At 41.4% G+C, this 15,888-nt stretch overlaps 1 protein-coding gene across 3 annotated transcripts in view; it reads right to left on the bottom strand.

The window, feature by feature from the left end:
- Positions 1 to 15,888, bottom strand: part of LRP8 (LDL receptor related protein 8) — a 173,091-nt gene that overhangs the window by 38,031 nt on the left and 119,172 nt on the right. For all 3 annotated transcript variants that reach the window (XM_085067566.1, XM_085067567.1, XM_085067568.1), the window contains one exon: positions 1,693 to 1,821. In XM_085067566.1, coding sequence (XP_084923692.1) covers positions 1,693 to 1,821 — 129 coding nt within the window. The remainder of the gene's footprint in view (positions 1 to 1,692; positions 1,822 to 15,888) is intronic.

Genomic DNA, 15,888 nt, shown 5'->3' with positions numbered 1-15,888 from the left:
GTTACCCAACAGCCATCAAAACGTGGTAATTTGTCCCTGGATTCAATTTCCATTTTTAAGAACCTGCACACGTATTAAAACTGGCACAAAAGTAAGAGCAGAGATGCTGAAACATCCCAAACAGAAACACTCAGCTATTTCCAAATCCATTAATAGCATCATTACACTGAAATTATGTGGCATTCAGAACATATTTACATTCATTTTGGGGTTACCTAAGGCCTTGGAAAAAAATAAAGTTCAAAGCAATTTCAAGTAGATTTTTGTTATAACTAAAAGACTCCATGAGACCATTCCTACTGGTGTGAGCAGCAGCAGCATTAAATTAGGGGAGGCAGCCACCAGTGCAAAAATTGTTCTAATTTCACTAACTCATAATGGGAAAATAGCAATTACAATTATCTTCTGAATTTGTCTCTAATTCAAGCCTCCCATTCAAAGAAAAAAAAAGTACATGCTATAGAGAAAACACTTTGGAGTTTCACACAGAAAACAAATAAAAGGAAAAAGAAGAAAGGGCTAAGAAAAATACTTTTACAAAGAGAGCTAAATAGTGGAACAAGTTGCTCACAAAGTAAAAGCTTTGATAGTATTTTGCTTGAAAAAGCTGTCTGCAAGTAAATAAATTTATCCACAGCATTCTACTCAGAACCACAAAATGTTCACATAAAGCATATTTTGTTACACAACTTCAAAGAAAATATATAATGTGGATTATGAACTGGGCAGGAATTAGAGCCCAAAATCTAGTTTTCAAATGAAGAAACTTCAATTTGTGCTTGAATGTAATCATTCCAGTAATCTGGAAGTAAAAATAACATTGCTGATATCACATGCAACACTAGAAATATTAATGGATGGGTGAATACACAGAACTTAAGAGAGCTTCTTAACAGCCTGGGATCATTTGCACACAAAGAATTCAGTAAGAACAGTATTAGATATTAGAAGGGTGATTTTACTTCTGCACGGACTGGCAAGACTGATATTCCCTAAATTCTGGTGGTCCATGTAAAAAGAAAGTTGGAAAACCAACTGGAATACCAATGGGAGCCACAAGAATGAATCAAGCCTTCATTCAAAAGAAAATATTTGACAACAGGAAATATAAAGAACTAATATGTTTGGTCTATCAAAAAGGCAGCCTGAGAAATGGCTTGGTCACACAGTGTAGGAGTTTTCTCAGACTGGAACACTGTAAAGAGCTCTTTCTTTCAGCACATAAAGGCCTCATAAAAGGCAATGGCCATTTAGGGACTGAATTTAAAACTATTATGGGTACAGAGTATATCATTCTCTCTCTGTCATGGAAACCAACAAGCTATTAATGTCCAGGCCTATCCCAGCAAAAGCCAGTCTGAGTCTGTCCACACTCTGCAGGGACAAGGGCATGGCAGGAACCTGCTGAGCCACCACAGAGGAAGGTTTGAACTTTAAGTCCTTTCCACATCACCTGGGTGTTAACCCTAATAATAATACTTAATTCTTCACAGAGTTTACTCATTCTCCAGCCAGACCCAACTGGAGATTCCTTCTTTCCTCTCTTTTTCTAGAAGTCACCACTTAGCACTGTAAATGCAGAGTGAATAAGTTTTTTGGCAGGAAAAATCATCCCTTTCCATGCAATTTGTAATAGTCACTCTAGGACTTCAGTACTCCGAAGTGGAGATGTTGCATTATGTATTAACTCACCAGGAGCGCAACCAGCCTCATCAATTCCACTTTCACAATCCTTCTGCCCATCACATCTCCAGGACGATGGGATACACTTGTTGCTTAAGTCTCCACAGCTAATTTTTTCAGATGGACACACTTGTTTGGCTGGAAGAAAAAAAAAAGAAAAAAAACCCCCACAAGTTAGACGTATTTCTAAATACTGCTAACACAGTTACACTGTTAAAGTCACTTTTACTTGGAATGGCTCAATCCTGAAACATATTGGAATGAAATCCCAAGTCAACCTGCTGCTTCTTAAATCAGGTCTCCTACCCACAGCACAGCAGCACTGGACAGACCATCTCCAATTCAGCCAGGAAAACCAAAATTCCCTAACTTTAATACAAGGGTGTACATCTAGGTTTGGAAATGCAAGGCAATTTCTAAATGTAATGATCTGGGCAGATTGTGGTCAGCAAAGCTGAGGAAAAAGCAGCAGGGACAAGCAGGAAGTTGCCCATGTTCAAAAAACTGAGCTGTAATGGCAGAAATTGAAGGCAACTGTGATGTCAGACATGGAGACACAGGAGGACCTGCAGAAGCAAAATCCCCAGTACATGCAAGAACACAACTATGAAAAAGAATCTGCCAGATTTATCTGGAACCAAGGAAGCTGTGAAGCTCATTCTCTCATAACTAGTTTGCATTGCTAAAATTCCTATTTTTTCCCCTTCATACTAGTGTAAAGAGCAACAGATCTACATTTATTGTGACAAGGCTGCTGAAATGCAAAATGTTCCACAGTTTAAACAATTGTTTAGCATTCTGGAATCATCATCCAGTTTGGCAGGATTTGCTTATTAAACAGAGCAATTTCTCTCATCAAATAATTACGTGTTTTCTAATAGTTCTTCCATTGGTATTAATGATGATAATGCTGTGTATGGCTGCAGGACTGCTGAACAGGGAGGATCCTATATTCTAAATTAATATTTTCACATTACCCTGCCCTGGTAAAGATATTTACACAAAGTCAATCAGCTTCCCAAGTGCTGAGTAAGAGAGGATGAAAATGATACCTCCCTTTGCACCTACACAAGGAGGCTGTGAAAGGGCATCTTCCAGCCCCAAAGCATCAATCAGCCACTTGGAGAGCGGTGCCATTTAATCCCTGGATTTCGCTGCCTTAGCGCCTTGAAGTGTTAGAAGAAGCAGTTTCAAGAAGCTGTGGGCAACCAATACATCAAGAAAAATTAGGTCCTGCCACAGACAGACAGTTAATAACAGATGTAATGAAGTTTTATAACCCTGAGGCATGACAGCATTTCTGTTGAAATTTGCTTGCTGCATACCTAAATAACATTTATGAATGTTGCATGATTACAGGGGGGAGGAAAAAAGGGATCCTTACTTAGGCTGTTGGATTATTTTTTCCAGCAAATCAGTAATAAAAAACATTGGCAAGGCTTCCCAACAAGACCACACCAGAATCAGTGTATCTGCCAACTCTGGTCAGGTCCCATGTCTCAGTCCCTTTAAGCTGCAGGTTTTATACTGCACACTGCAGTAAGGTCTGTATTAGACTGGCATACTGGGAAAACTGGGAAACCAAAAAAGTCATGGAGACATCTGTTAATCAGGTTATTGGTCCACATCCCCAAAAAATTGTTCTACTTCTTCTTGCTCAGGCTACAGTGATGGGAAGGAGGGTTTGTTTTGATGCTAAGTAGGACCAGTTCTTCCACTCTCATTGTAAATCTCCATTGAGAACTAAGTGGGTCAAGACAGCTGAGAACATGTTCCACACACCTGATTTTGAAGAAGGTGAAATATCATTATAAAATGGTATCATCACACAGTGGGATCATTAACCAGCAAAAAGATTACTTATTGGTCACAGTTTTAAGTATGGGCATTACTTTTGCTTGGCTGCTGTGGGCAGATGCTTAATAGCTTTGGGAAGTGGAGAGGTTTGGAAAGGTATGAACAGAAGGTTCCTATTTATGGAAAGCAATCTTTGTGTTAATCATCTCCCTGACAGAATAATTACAGACATTTAAAATATGTAAATCAAAGCTTGAACTTTCAGGGATGCAGCAACAGAAGCTGCTGTTGGTCACAGCTCATCAAATCTCTGTGTTCCAGTGGTTTCTGCACACAAGCAATTGTTGCATGGAAACCAATGAGTTGTAAGCACTGGCAGGTAACAGAGAGGGGATTGTGCACAAAACTCAGAGCAAAACTTTGGTGAAAACACACCTGCATTCCCAGCAAGTTGGGGTTTTCCCTCCCCTCTCCCCCAAGAGGCTGCAGCAGTGCAAGTAGAGTCCATGCTGTTGTCCACACTATCACAGGCTTTCAGCAGCTGCAGTCCAGACTTTATGTTTCTGTTTCTGTGCACAGCTTACACAAACCCAGGCCTCTTGGGCTGACGTGACCAAAATGTTTTACTTCCTCCTCCCCTCTCTATGCTCCCAGGAAGGAAAGGGTTAGTGCTGTGTGTGATGGTGATTGCTCTTACCCTGGATGCATTCTGGACCCATGCAAGTTATAGCAAGATTTGCCTTTTCAGAAAAGCACCATTAAACAACTTGGTTGAAATGTCAGACACATCAAGACCAATTTATCACAATGAACTGCAAATGCCAAGGATGGACAACAATGCTTTATTTATAAGGAGACAAGAGCAAAGAAGACAAGAAGGTTCCATTTACTCACTACCGCCAATGGCACATTCTTCTTTCTCTTTATAGGAGGCTACAAAGTCTTTCAGAGAACCATAGAGCCTAACTGGCGCCCCACTGTTTGCTTCCTCTTGTGCCACTGCTGTGCTTTTCAGGCTCCGGACATCATGTATATTCAAGAAAGCCCAAGAAAACAAAATTGATTTACTTTCAGAAGACCATTTGTCAGGTTCTCACCAAACAGGTACTCTAAGAGCATACACAAAATGCAATTAAGCAGCTTCTACTGGTGGGAAACCCACAAGACTTTTCACCAGCAGACTGAAAAGAATGCCCTTTGTGGAAATACATCATCTTACAGGTCTGAACAGCTTCTCTATCTCTGCTGAAATAACTCCCCATCCTCTCTAGACTGCCCCTTGTGTTTTTCCCAGGTTCTTCAGAAGAAAAGCTCCAACCCATACCCTTTTTTGCTACAACAGAGAAAATGCAATACTAAAATGGTTTAATTATTTCCTGCCATGCCAATAAACTGTTGCCGCAAATATTTCCACTACTTTTATTATGGAACTTAAAATTCTTACCTCCCTCTTTCCTCCAGCAATGGTTTAGTTTTCAGGGTTTTTTTTAAGGAATGTTTTTTTAATAAGGACCTCCCCTCCTCAAACACGGCCCTAAAATTTTCTTTTGTCACATCTGGCAGTCTTGTCTCAGAGATGCACCAAAACCAAAATAAGTGTTCATACCTGCCCAAGTACAGGACTAGAATCCAGTTTGTTTCCAGACAAAATAAGCCAAACTGGTAAATGAGCAACTGTTCAGCAGACAGGAAGGGAGCTGACAGGCAGAGATTGCTTAGGGAAATTCAGAACTCAGAGTTCTCAATCACTGAAGATTTGTGATTCAGAAAAACATCTCAATCACAAGTTTGCATATATAGTTATTTTTATATATGTGTGTGTGTATATGAATGTATATCCCAGTCTACACTCACTATTGACTTACAACTCAAACTTTTCCACTGAGCTAAGCTACGTAAGAAGCACATTTTAAAAGCCATTTTCTGACTTATCACAGCTGAAGGTATGTCTAACTGATATTTTCCTTCCCTTGCCTCTTCTCCCAGCTGAGGCGGCTGTGAGGAACACTGGCCTCTACCCCAATCACCACCAGTTCACTCTGTAGCTCAGGACAGGTTGCTGCTGTTTTAGTTTACTTCACTTAACCCTTCAAGACACATCAGATTTCCTGATAAGGCATGTTATATTTGTTATACTTGATCTCCCTGATGCCTTCCTTGTGCCAAGTTCTGATCAGAAGTGTTTGTGTGGGGGCAGAACCATCCATGGTGGATGATTGCCACATCCTGGGAATTCCTTTGGCCCTGGTGCACAGAGCTCACACACTGTGAGCACACAGGGACTCCCCTGAACCCACAGCTTTGCTGGGTGCCCGAGTCTGAATCTGTGCATCAGCAATGCACAAAGACAGAACCCATTCTAGGGAATCCTAATCAAAGAATTGTTCCCACTAAGGTTAGGAGCTGCCTGAACTCCCCCTCTGTCATGTAAAGCAACACAGTACAAGCATCAGCCTGCTGGGATAGCAGGACTTACATGAACTTGCAACTTCCACAAAAGCCAATGCAACTGCATCCAGTAGCACTTCTTGGATTGCTCATCATATCTGTTTTACACATACTCTTGAGATCTCAGAGGAAACACAGGCAACTCTACAATTTCAGTTGAAACTAGTCCAGGCCAAAGCAAATGTCATGTTCAGTGGTTTAAGTGAATTAAGATTACAGCAGTCAGGCTTGGAATGAGACCAGCCCAGGCCAAATGACGCCTCTGCTGACAGCAGCAGCCACCCCATCCATCTGCTCCCCCAGGAAGGGCTGTTCTGGTCAAACGGGGGCATGCTGACAGCACTGATTCCCAGTGCCTGGGAGCTCAAACTGCTTCTACCTGACTCTACATTTGTGAGTCTGTAAGCACAGGCTGATGTGCCATAACCTTTGTGGCAGCATAGCAAAGAAATAGCAAAAAAATCTATTCTTGCTGCACAGAAAGATAATTCATTTACAGGCACTGCCTTTAAATTTTCAACATAAATTAAACAACTCAAAAGACATATTAAGAAAGGCTACTAAGGAACGACACTGTAAAAAGTCAAGAACAATATTAACAATTTCCACACCTGATAAATAATTAGATTCAGTGGTGTGATTTGTTTGATGGTGACTTATGTTCAGAAGTTCCCAGGGGAACAGAAGAGGATTTACACAGATTTCCCTCCATTGCACTGCATAGTACAGCCCTTATTAACTCCATTCTTGAGTGCTGGGAAGAAGGGCTCCTTTACAACACCCTGTATTAGGAGTCTTTGATGAGTCTCCAACTCCTCTACCTAGAAACTGGAGGGAGAAAATAAGCTTAGCACGCAAAGGGTTCAGCTTGTCTAAAAGAGACAGATAGGAGGTACCTCGCTTTTGTGCAGATTATCACATTGGTGATTACCACCTCTGACATCAGAGTGAAATAACCAGGAATTCAAAATCCCAGGATTAATCCTAATTACTGAAATAGAGACTCACTGTCAGAACAACAGTGAGGTAGCTTTTATAGGAAAAGTGTGTTTCAAAAGCACAGACACTACAAACAACCTCAAGAAAGAAAATGCTTCTCTGGTATCGTGCCAGTAGTATTAACAGGTAATATAAACTGTATCTGAGCACAGTGCAGGGAGGTAAGAGATCTCTACAGGAGGCTGCAAAGACAAATGGCATCAGGTTTTAGCTAAGCTTCATGTCTCATGACATGAGCCACTTGCATGGGTCAGGAAAGGATTCTTTACCCACGTTCAGAGCTATCCTGGCACGCTTGCAATACTGAATATTGTCACAGCCCAGGACAGCAAGCTGGACAGAAAGGACTGCTACTTTTGGGCTTCCAGTGCACCATTTCATCTTTGATTACTGATTGCTATGTCTTCCTTATCCACTTCAAAAATGAAAACCACCATCAAACTTTGCTACAAAAAGCATTTCCTTCCCTCAGTATGACTGGCAGGACTTCAGCTGATTTTGTATTCCTGAAAACATAGCAAATGCTCTTTTGCTGCAATCATCTGAGCACATCTCACCTAATCCATCTCCGAGCTTCTCCAAACACTGTTTCGATGGCACTTCTGTTCTCTACCTGATGTGCCCAACAGGACCTCCTGCTGAGAAATAAAGTCCTTAAACTCAAGTCAGTTGGCTTGTTTTGGGTAAACTCAAGTCTAGGTCAACAGCCCATGGTAATCAGGAGGTCAAGCTGGATGATTACATGATCCTCCTTGGTGTCAAACTGCAGAAAAACTGGTATTTCAATAGGAATCAGGAAGCTTTTTAATTCCCTTTAAACTATCCTCATGGTCATACCTCTGAAATTTCAGAATTTACAAAGTAAGATCAGATGTTGAATACCAGTGAGAATATAAAGTTGATTCTCCTCGCTAAATTCCATTTTTTAACCATCTACTGCTTGTAAAACAACAGTGTTTTTTTAACTGATGTCTGTAGAATACACAGTGATATTTCCCCACTCAAGTCTGGTTGTGCACAGGGAAACAGTTTCTAAGAGGCCATGGCAGGTTATTAGGCATGAGAGAGATGCACATGATACAGTGAGAGCTTTCTGCTCCCAAACAAACCACATTTCCCTACCTGCCATTGCACACATGAGAATGCACTGCAAACGTTCATTCCCTAGAGCAGCTTTTGTGTCCCAGCACCTTGAGACAAAAGCTGCCTGTCCAGGGGGAAACTTAACAGTTCCACAGATGTTGTCAGCAATTCCTCAAGGCCACTCCTTGGATTGCCTTGGCCTTTCTGCTGCAGCCAGCCCACTGTGTGATCAGCAGTGCCCTGATGGCTCTGATGCTAAATGCCTCAAGGCACTGCTCTGGTCAGTGATGCACAAAACCTTTGATAAACTTACATGAGACAAAAGGTAACCCCGAGATTCCAATCCTTGCCACCATTTTCTGGACAACACTAACACACACAATAACCATGAGCACACCACACTTGTGCCCTGGTGCAGAGCTGAGCATGACTCCATGGGGCAAGGCAGAAACGTGAGCAGCAGAACAAGGCTGGTGCAGTCCAAGCCCATCTGAGTAAAGCATTATAGACAGTGCAGCCATAGGAGGGCTCAGGAGCCACATGCCACCTCTGAACGCCAGTTTTCCTTCTTTCCTGACACCACAGCCATATGGGCACTAGAAACATTTATTCAGATTAATCCAGAGAAGAAATGAATCCAGTCCTGGAGAGACAGGCTGGTGCCCTGCCTAGTGACAGTAAAGCACAGCCCATTGTTTGGAGAAACAAAAAGGGGATTTTGATAAACTCAAGTCTGAGGCCATCTGCCAACTTCCCCCCCTATTTCTACCAATCTTGGCCGTTTGCATGTCCTCTTCATGGAAGAGGAAAGTCCATTATTAACCCTGGACTTCAAATGGAGAGGTGTTCAAAACCCTAACGTGATCCCTCCTTGTGAATCACCAGACCTTCTCACCATCTCTCTGCTCCTCCTCTAAAGCAGAGCAGAACTTGTCTTCAAAAGGAGTTGTGACTCCAAGACATTATTCTGGCTAATGAAAACCTGAGTTTCCATATAATATTTCTTCAGATCACTTTGTACTAATTAATGTTTTATTTTCTCTTCACTGATGGGTTTCTCTCATCTCAAGGATCAGTTGGTCATGGCCTTAGCTTGGCACAGAGGAAAGAAGATACTAATAAAAACCACAGGGAAAATCCTAGACATCAAAGTAAGAAACCCAAACAGCTGAAGAAGAACCTGGTTTTGGCATAAGTAAAGCAGCAATGTGCACTGCTGATCTCAAACAGTTTCATTATAAACTGACAGTTGACTTTGGTAGTTAGCAAACACCCAGGCCTGCCAGCAAAACCCAGGACTCAAAATTTTCTTTAGAGATAGTTTTCTAATAGAAAAGCTATTAAATATTCCCTTTTGTGAGAGGCATTTTCATGCTCAATCAAAAGCAAAGCTTAAAAAAAAAATCCAACAATGACATGACTGTTTAAGAAGGTCAGAAAAAAATACTCTGCTTTTTTCTACCCTGAACATAACATCTTCTTTAAACTCTATTGTTTCTAGAGCTGGTTTGAAAGAGAGTGATGTACAACATTGTCCTGTCAAACCTCCCATCCCACCACTGTCTACATCAATAATTACCCTGTCAATCTGTGTACACATTGCCAGTTGTAATACAGTTCAGCCTTCCCTTCCCTTCTGCATTAACAGTAAGGGGGGGAGGTCAGAGGAGAAAAGAGAAAAAAAAGAAAAGAGAGAAAAGAAAAGGATTTTGCCTTTCCTAGAGCCCAGAAATCAAATGGGACTCCAATCTTTGACATGGTTGAGAGCTGAGGTCTGTTTCTCAGCACAGATCCTCTACCTCTGCTTTTATCCAGGGATGTCTACTGTGAGAAACTAAGTCTGGCTACAAACAACCTTGAAAAATCTATCCTGATCCACTGTGCTGTGCTCCCCCTTGATTAGTGATGCGTGATGCTTTCAAGGCAGTTCTGATTCAGGCAAGCCTTAGGAGAATAAAACACCCGAGGGTAATGGCTGACCCAGCCCAGACTAGAAGCAAAGTAGCTGGGAACCAGCAAAGTTCAAACACAGACATGCTCTGGGAAGAAAGAAGAGTGTCAAGGAAGAAATGAGAGTCGTGAGGTTACAGCAGCACAAGCTGGGCATGAATGGAAGGCAGCTAATTAACCCCCAGAAATGCAACTTGTGAAAGGAAAACTTGTTCCCTGCCCTAGATCAGTGATTCCAGAGCCTTGTGGGCAAACAGATTTTTGAACAACTTTGAAACTTTCTCACGCAGCCACAGAGCTGACAAATGGATGTGTTGAGCTGCTGAACAGAGCCCTTGGGGCTGTGATGTGGCAGAGGTGGGGAACAGCCTCAGCCTTCCCCTCTCCCCAAAATGGGACTCATTACAAGTCTTTTGTCACCTATTCAGGTGTGCCTAATTCCCATCACCTAATTCCCGTGCCCTGGGCATCCCATGGGCACACCAGAGCCCACCCTTGATACAAAGCCCAGACCATGGCAAGAGCTGAGCTCCAAGCAAACCCAGGTAATAATCATATTCTCCTGATCTCTACTGATCCAATAATGCTTCCTGCTTTATTCCTAGGCTTTTGGTCTCAATACATTGCAGCTTTAACAACATCAACTTTCTTCACTAAAGATTCAGCGATAAAATACTCCAGATTGCAGCACACAATAAATCAATCATCCCTCCCTGTGTGGATTTGTAACTCAGCACTTTGAAAGCATCTTGGAACAATTTCTGCACAGATACTTTTAGATAAGGGACAAATTTACTTTTTATTGAATCAAATGTTATTGGACTGGTTTTGGTTTATAGATAAAAGTGACAAGAGTTTTCTAGACTCTCTTCAAATCTGTGACACTTTGACCCTGAACTGTTTAAAAAATTAAGTTTCAAAAAATCATTCTCTTCACTGGCAGTATCTCACTTAGTCCAAGCCTACCAGAGATAATCACCTTGGTCGCTTGTCAAATCCTTAAACAAGCAGCTAAGCACAGCACCAGCACAGATTTATCTATTTTTCTTCCTATATATTAATTTCTAGAATGCCTCAAAATATGCATCCCAGAGTGCTCCATTTCTATTACAGCAAATCCAGAAACAAATTCCAGATGGCAGCTTATTTCATACATATTCTGGCATATTTAGGCACTTGACTTCTCCACTTCTTTGGAAGGAAATTATTGCTCAACTCAAAATTAGGTTTTTAAGCACAGTTTAAAAAAATTCACCTGACTATATCACACAATTAGCAAAAATCAACTACCAAGTGCCAGTCTGAACTTGAAGATGGAAAAATTACCATATTTTGTAAGTACTAAAAATAATGACAAAAATCCCTTAAGCTGGAGAAATGCCTCTGCAAAGGTAGGTATTACTGATTTTACAGGTGCACAGACTGGATTTGAGAATACTGAACAGGTCAAAGCAAACAACCAGAATGATACTGGATGAACCCAGTGGACAGCTACCCTGGTATGAGGGGTGGTGTGGGAACAAAAGATAGCAAAAAACCTGTAATGATCCTCACAGTGTCCACACACTGTGCTCATTTAGCAACCAAGAAATAAGTGGGGACAACTTCCACCTCCAGCTCTTCTCAGCAAGGCAGCAGGAGAGTACTTGGCCTGTAAACTGAGATGTAAAATTAGATATATATATATAAAACTAGCAGATAACAGATATGTAAACTGTATTATATAAATTTTACTGGCAGTAAAATTTATATAATCAGGAAATTTATAAAAATTTATATATCAGGAACTGGCAGTTCCCATCTCTCGCTCTTCCTTATCACTTAGGCAGTAACTAGGAAATTGTCAGATATTCCAGTACTATCCTGAAGAGAAGCAGTTTGCTATCTGATGAACTCCTAATGAATATACTGTTAATTGCATAACCTTCCTTCAGCACAGGAACTTTTCTGTTCATCAAGGGCATGGATAAAACAGCTTCTTCGCTTTGGAGCATCCTTGTAATTAATAATATATTCTTCGCACTTCTAAATATAACCTATAATGAGATGCTTGAAAGGATCCAAGCTGCACCTTTCACCAAGTGCTTTTGATCAGAAGGGAAGGAGCCAGAGCTTGTTCAGACAACAGAGGCTGCTGGAACGGCGACTGTCGCTTCCCAGCGCCCGATCCTGAAGGGCTGCAAACGACTTCAAACAGAGCTCGGCAGCAAAACATGCCAAAACACCTTCCTCCTCCTAAAACACACTGTCTCGTTATCTCTGGGCATATTCTGTGCACAGCAGGGATGAAAAGAAGTGTATATATTAGATATAGATGGTATATATAATATAGTCTACATAGATGTGTATTAGATAACTTCTGCTCATTAACATTCTTTAATTCAATGAAAACTCTGCTATCAATCACTTATCAGGCAATGAGCTACTGCAATGTGCAAAACCTCTCCCATTATGTTTTCCATCCACGTGACCTGTCACCTCTGAGATTTCTCTTGGTTTCCATGTGTTGAGAAAGACACAACTCCAAGGATCACAGAACAGGAAAAAAAAGTGTCTTGATAGCTCTGACTTTTTCTGGAGACATTTTGAAGAACTTTATGCTGAGGGTGGCAGAGCACATGAACAGCTGCCCAGGGAGGTTGTAGGGTCTCCCTCTCTACAGACATCCCCAACCCACCTGGACATGTTCCTGTGTCACCTGATCCAGGTGACCCTGGCTTGGCAAGGTTGTTGGACTGGATGATCTCCAACCCTAACAAATCTGTGATTCTCTGATCTTCAAATAATGACCCATGGTTGGGGAGAAGAAAGGTGAGTGGCTCTTCCCCCACCTGTGCAGTTCCCTTAGTCAAACAATACAAATTTTACCCTGAAAATTCCTTCCCAGTGATCTGGATGGAGTATTCCATAATTCCCAGATGGAGTATCTTCCTGTGTCAGAGCTGACTGTGCCTTGCAGCAGCTGGGCCAAATGCCTTCCCCTATAAACTGTGAGCTTCACTGCTGTCTCTGTGCAGCAGCTGAGAGAACCTCCCACGTTTGAAAGCCTCAGGACCATGAAATGCTTGCACAGCAAAGGCTGACTTTCTGCATCAACACCTCATTTAAACAACAGCATATCTTTAAGACAGGTACCTATTTTGATTTAAAGATTTCAGTCACTAAGGATTTCTGTACAAGTGAGTCCACTTTATTTGCCACTACTGTTAAGAGCTCTATCTTATCTGTGTTTCTCTTATCTAGTTTCCTGGATCAGGCTGATTCTTGCTAACCTAAAGAAACAAGTGTGTAATGAAACCTCTTCTCTAAGCAGAGAGGTGTAAATTGATAAAGGCAATTCTCAACCCTCTCTTCAATAAATCAAATACCAAACAGCCTTCTAATAAGGTTTATTTTTCAACTCTCTAATCATGTGAGCTGTGTAAGATTGTTCACAGCCCCTTGTCTAACAACCTTTCCACTTTATAGCAGCTGTCCATGTCTTTTACCACCTCTCAGCCACCTGTTCTTTGACTTGTTTAACATGGCCTCTAATTATGTTGTAAACTACATTTTTCTAACCTTTATGTTTGAGTCAAATCACATATTACAAAATACACAGTAGCTTATTAACACACACACAGTATCTTATTAACAAGGTCATGATTCAATCAAGAACCACTGAGAAGTGACACAACTCTTGTTTTCCCTAACATGTTGACACGGATTTTTAATATTTTTTTAATCTTGATGTATTATGTTCCATTATCAGGCTCTCTGTGTTTTTTTCCAAAACTAACAACAGCCTGTTCAGCACACACAGCTCTCAGAGCTGAACTATGTGTTGCTCTAGCAGTCAGAACTCCAGGCTTGGGCTGCAGACCTTCTACAGCAGGTTCTGTACTGTGCTCTGTTTAACCTTTTAAACCACCATAAAAATACAGCTTTTACTAATTTACTGAAACTTCCACCAGTGTTCCAACATCTGCAAAAAACAGTAATTTAAAAAAACACTAAAATAAATTTAAAAAATTAAAATACAGATCAGAAAACTGACTGGCTGTGCCCTTCAATGAGAGTTTGTCAGTATTTCTGCTTTACAAGTCAAACCTTTAATAGCTGCTGTTGAATTGCAGGCATGTCATTAAATGTGCAAATGCAACTTCTTCCTCTTCCTTCTGAACAGAAATTAGAAATACTTCTCGTATTTACTCAATTTCTGCCACTGCAGCTTGTAATTTCACTCTCATTGACCAGTATCACACTGTATGGATTTGTTTTTCATACAGCTAAAGAATTCCTTACAATCCTTCATCAGGAATCCCACCCACAGAGCAAGCAGGAGCAAAGCTCACAGAAATACAGTGTAATGCGGTTCTTAAGAGCTGCTACATGATTTTTTAATGCTTTCAGCAGGAAGACTTTCTTTCCAACCTAACTAAAAGAGGCAGAACAGATCTCTGAGACCAAGTTCTGTCACCTGTATAGTAGGTAAGATTGCATCTGGTCTAGATAAAGTAATTTTTATGACATTCAGGTTGAAAGTACACCTTATTTCCTATGCAGGTCAGCTATAATTTCCTACACAGCCACCTAAGACTTGAGGGACTCTGATGTCAGAACTTTAAATAACTGCACTCAGAGTGCCCAACCTTTCCAAAACCTCCTCTGAGCGAGACAGAGCTGCCTTTATGTAGGTCTTTTCCACCTGCCAACTGCAGGAATGAAGACACACAGAGCTCAAGGGGAAAAGCTCTGGCAGATTTAAGAGTTTTGCCTCAAGACCCAAAGCACCAGCCCAGCCCTGCTGCACACCAAAGCCAGGAGCAGTCAGAAGCCACCAGCCCAGGGACATGGGACACCTGGCAAGCACAGGCACTTCCACTGATAGCACAAAGGTCAGCTGTGAGGCAACTCCTCGGCTCTCTGGGCAGCTCTGCCATCTTCCCCAAAGAAAACAGATGCCAGGCTGCTAATCTGCTTTAGAAGAGGGAAGGAACAGCCTGGCAGAGATTTTGATCCATGTCACAATTACAGTTGATTCCTGGAGCAACACACATTTCTCATGATCCCAGGCTGGAATTAATACAAAGGCTGAGCTGAACCAATATAACCTTCAGAATATGAAGGAAATATTCTCTTGAATTCTCCCTAAAAAGCAGCTTGGAAGTAAGAAAATTGTCTGGATACCTAGAGTGCTTCATTCTGTTAGGTTAAAAAATCAAACCCAACAAAAACCACAATCCAAAAAACAAGAGCAGCTAAGTGAAATAATTAAAAAAAAAATTCTTTTCCTGATGTTTGAGATAACCCTGATATCCTGACTGACTATGCCTTGAGAAGCATCCTTGTAACCAAGTTCAAATGCATTACTTGATCACATCACATTTTCAATCCAGGTAACACTGTGGGGCCACACAAAATACTAAAACCAGACTACAACATCCAGATTCCAGCATGTACCCACTCTCAATGACCCAGGTTATAGAGAAAAGCAAACACAATTCTGTGAGGCTGCTCCAGAAGAGGCCATGACATGCTCTTGCTGATTTTCAGTCAATAGAACAACATGACTTGGTCAGCCCAGCCTCTGCTGTGTAGGTCCAGATCATAATTTGGTTTTAACTGACAACCACTGCACTCTACACAATGTGCTGGAGCTCCAGATGCAGTAATTGCTTTTTTAAAGGCAGATTTGTGCATCCATTGTTGTGTGCACTGCCATGTGCCATCCATGGCTGCTGTAACCACCCACTGAACCATCACACTCAGGGATACTGCTCCTCCTTCCCCTCTCAAACCTCTCAATTTCCTCCATCCAGCCAGTTTTGATCTCTAAAGATCTCCAGAGTTTGGGAAAGTGGTTAAGTAATTACAGCACAGAGGAAGTAAGTCAGCACATGTGTGGGTTTGAACTATGAAAATTTTTCATTTGGCTCAGGAGGAGAG

This window comes from Lichenostomus cassidix, chromosome 8 (genome assembly GCF_008360975.1).
Source record: "Lichenostomus cassidix isolate B80296 chromosome 8, HeHo_3.0, whole genome shotgun sequence".
In the NCBI taxonomy this organism is placed as follows: Eukaryota; Metazoa; Chordata; class Aves; order Passeriformes; family Meliphagidae; genus Lichenostomus; species Lichenostomus cassidix.
The sequence above is the reverse complement of the archived record's forward strand: the minus strand, read 5'-3'. Positions and strand labels throughout refer to the sequence as shown.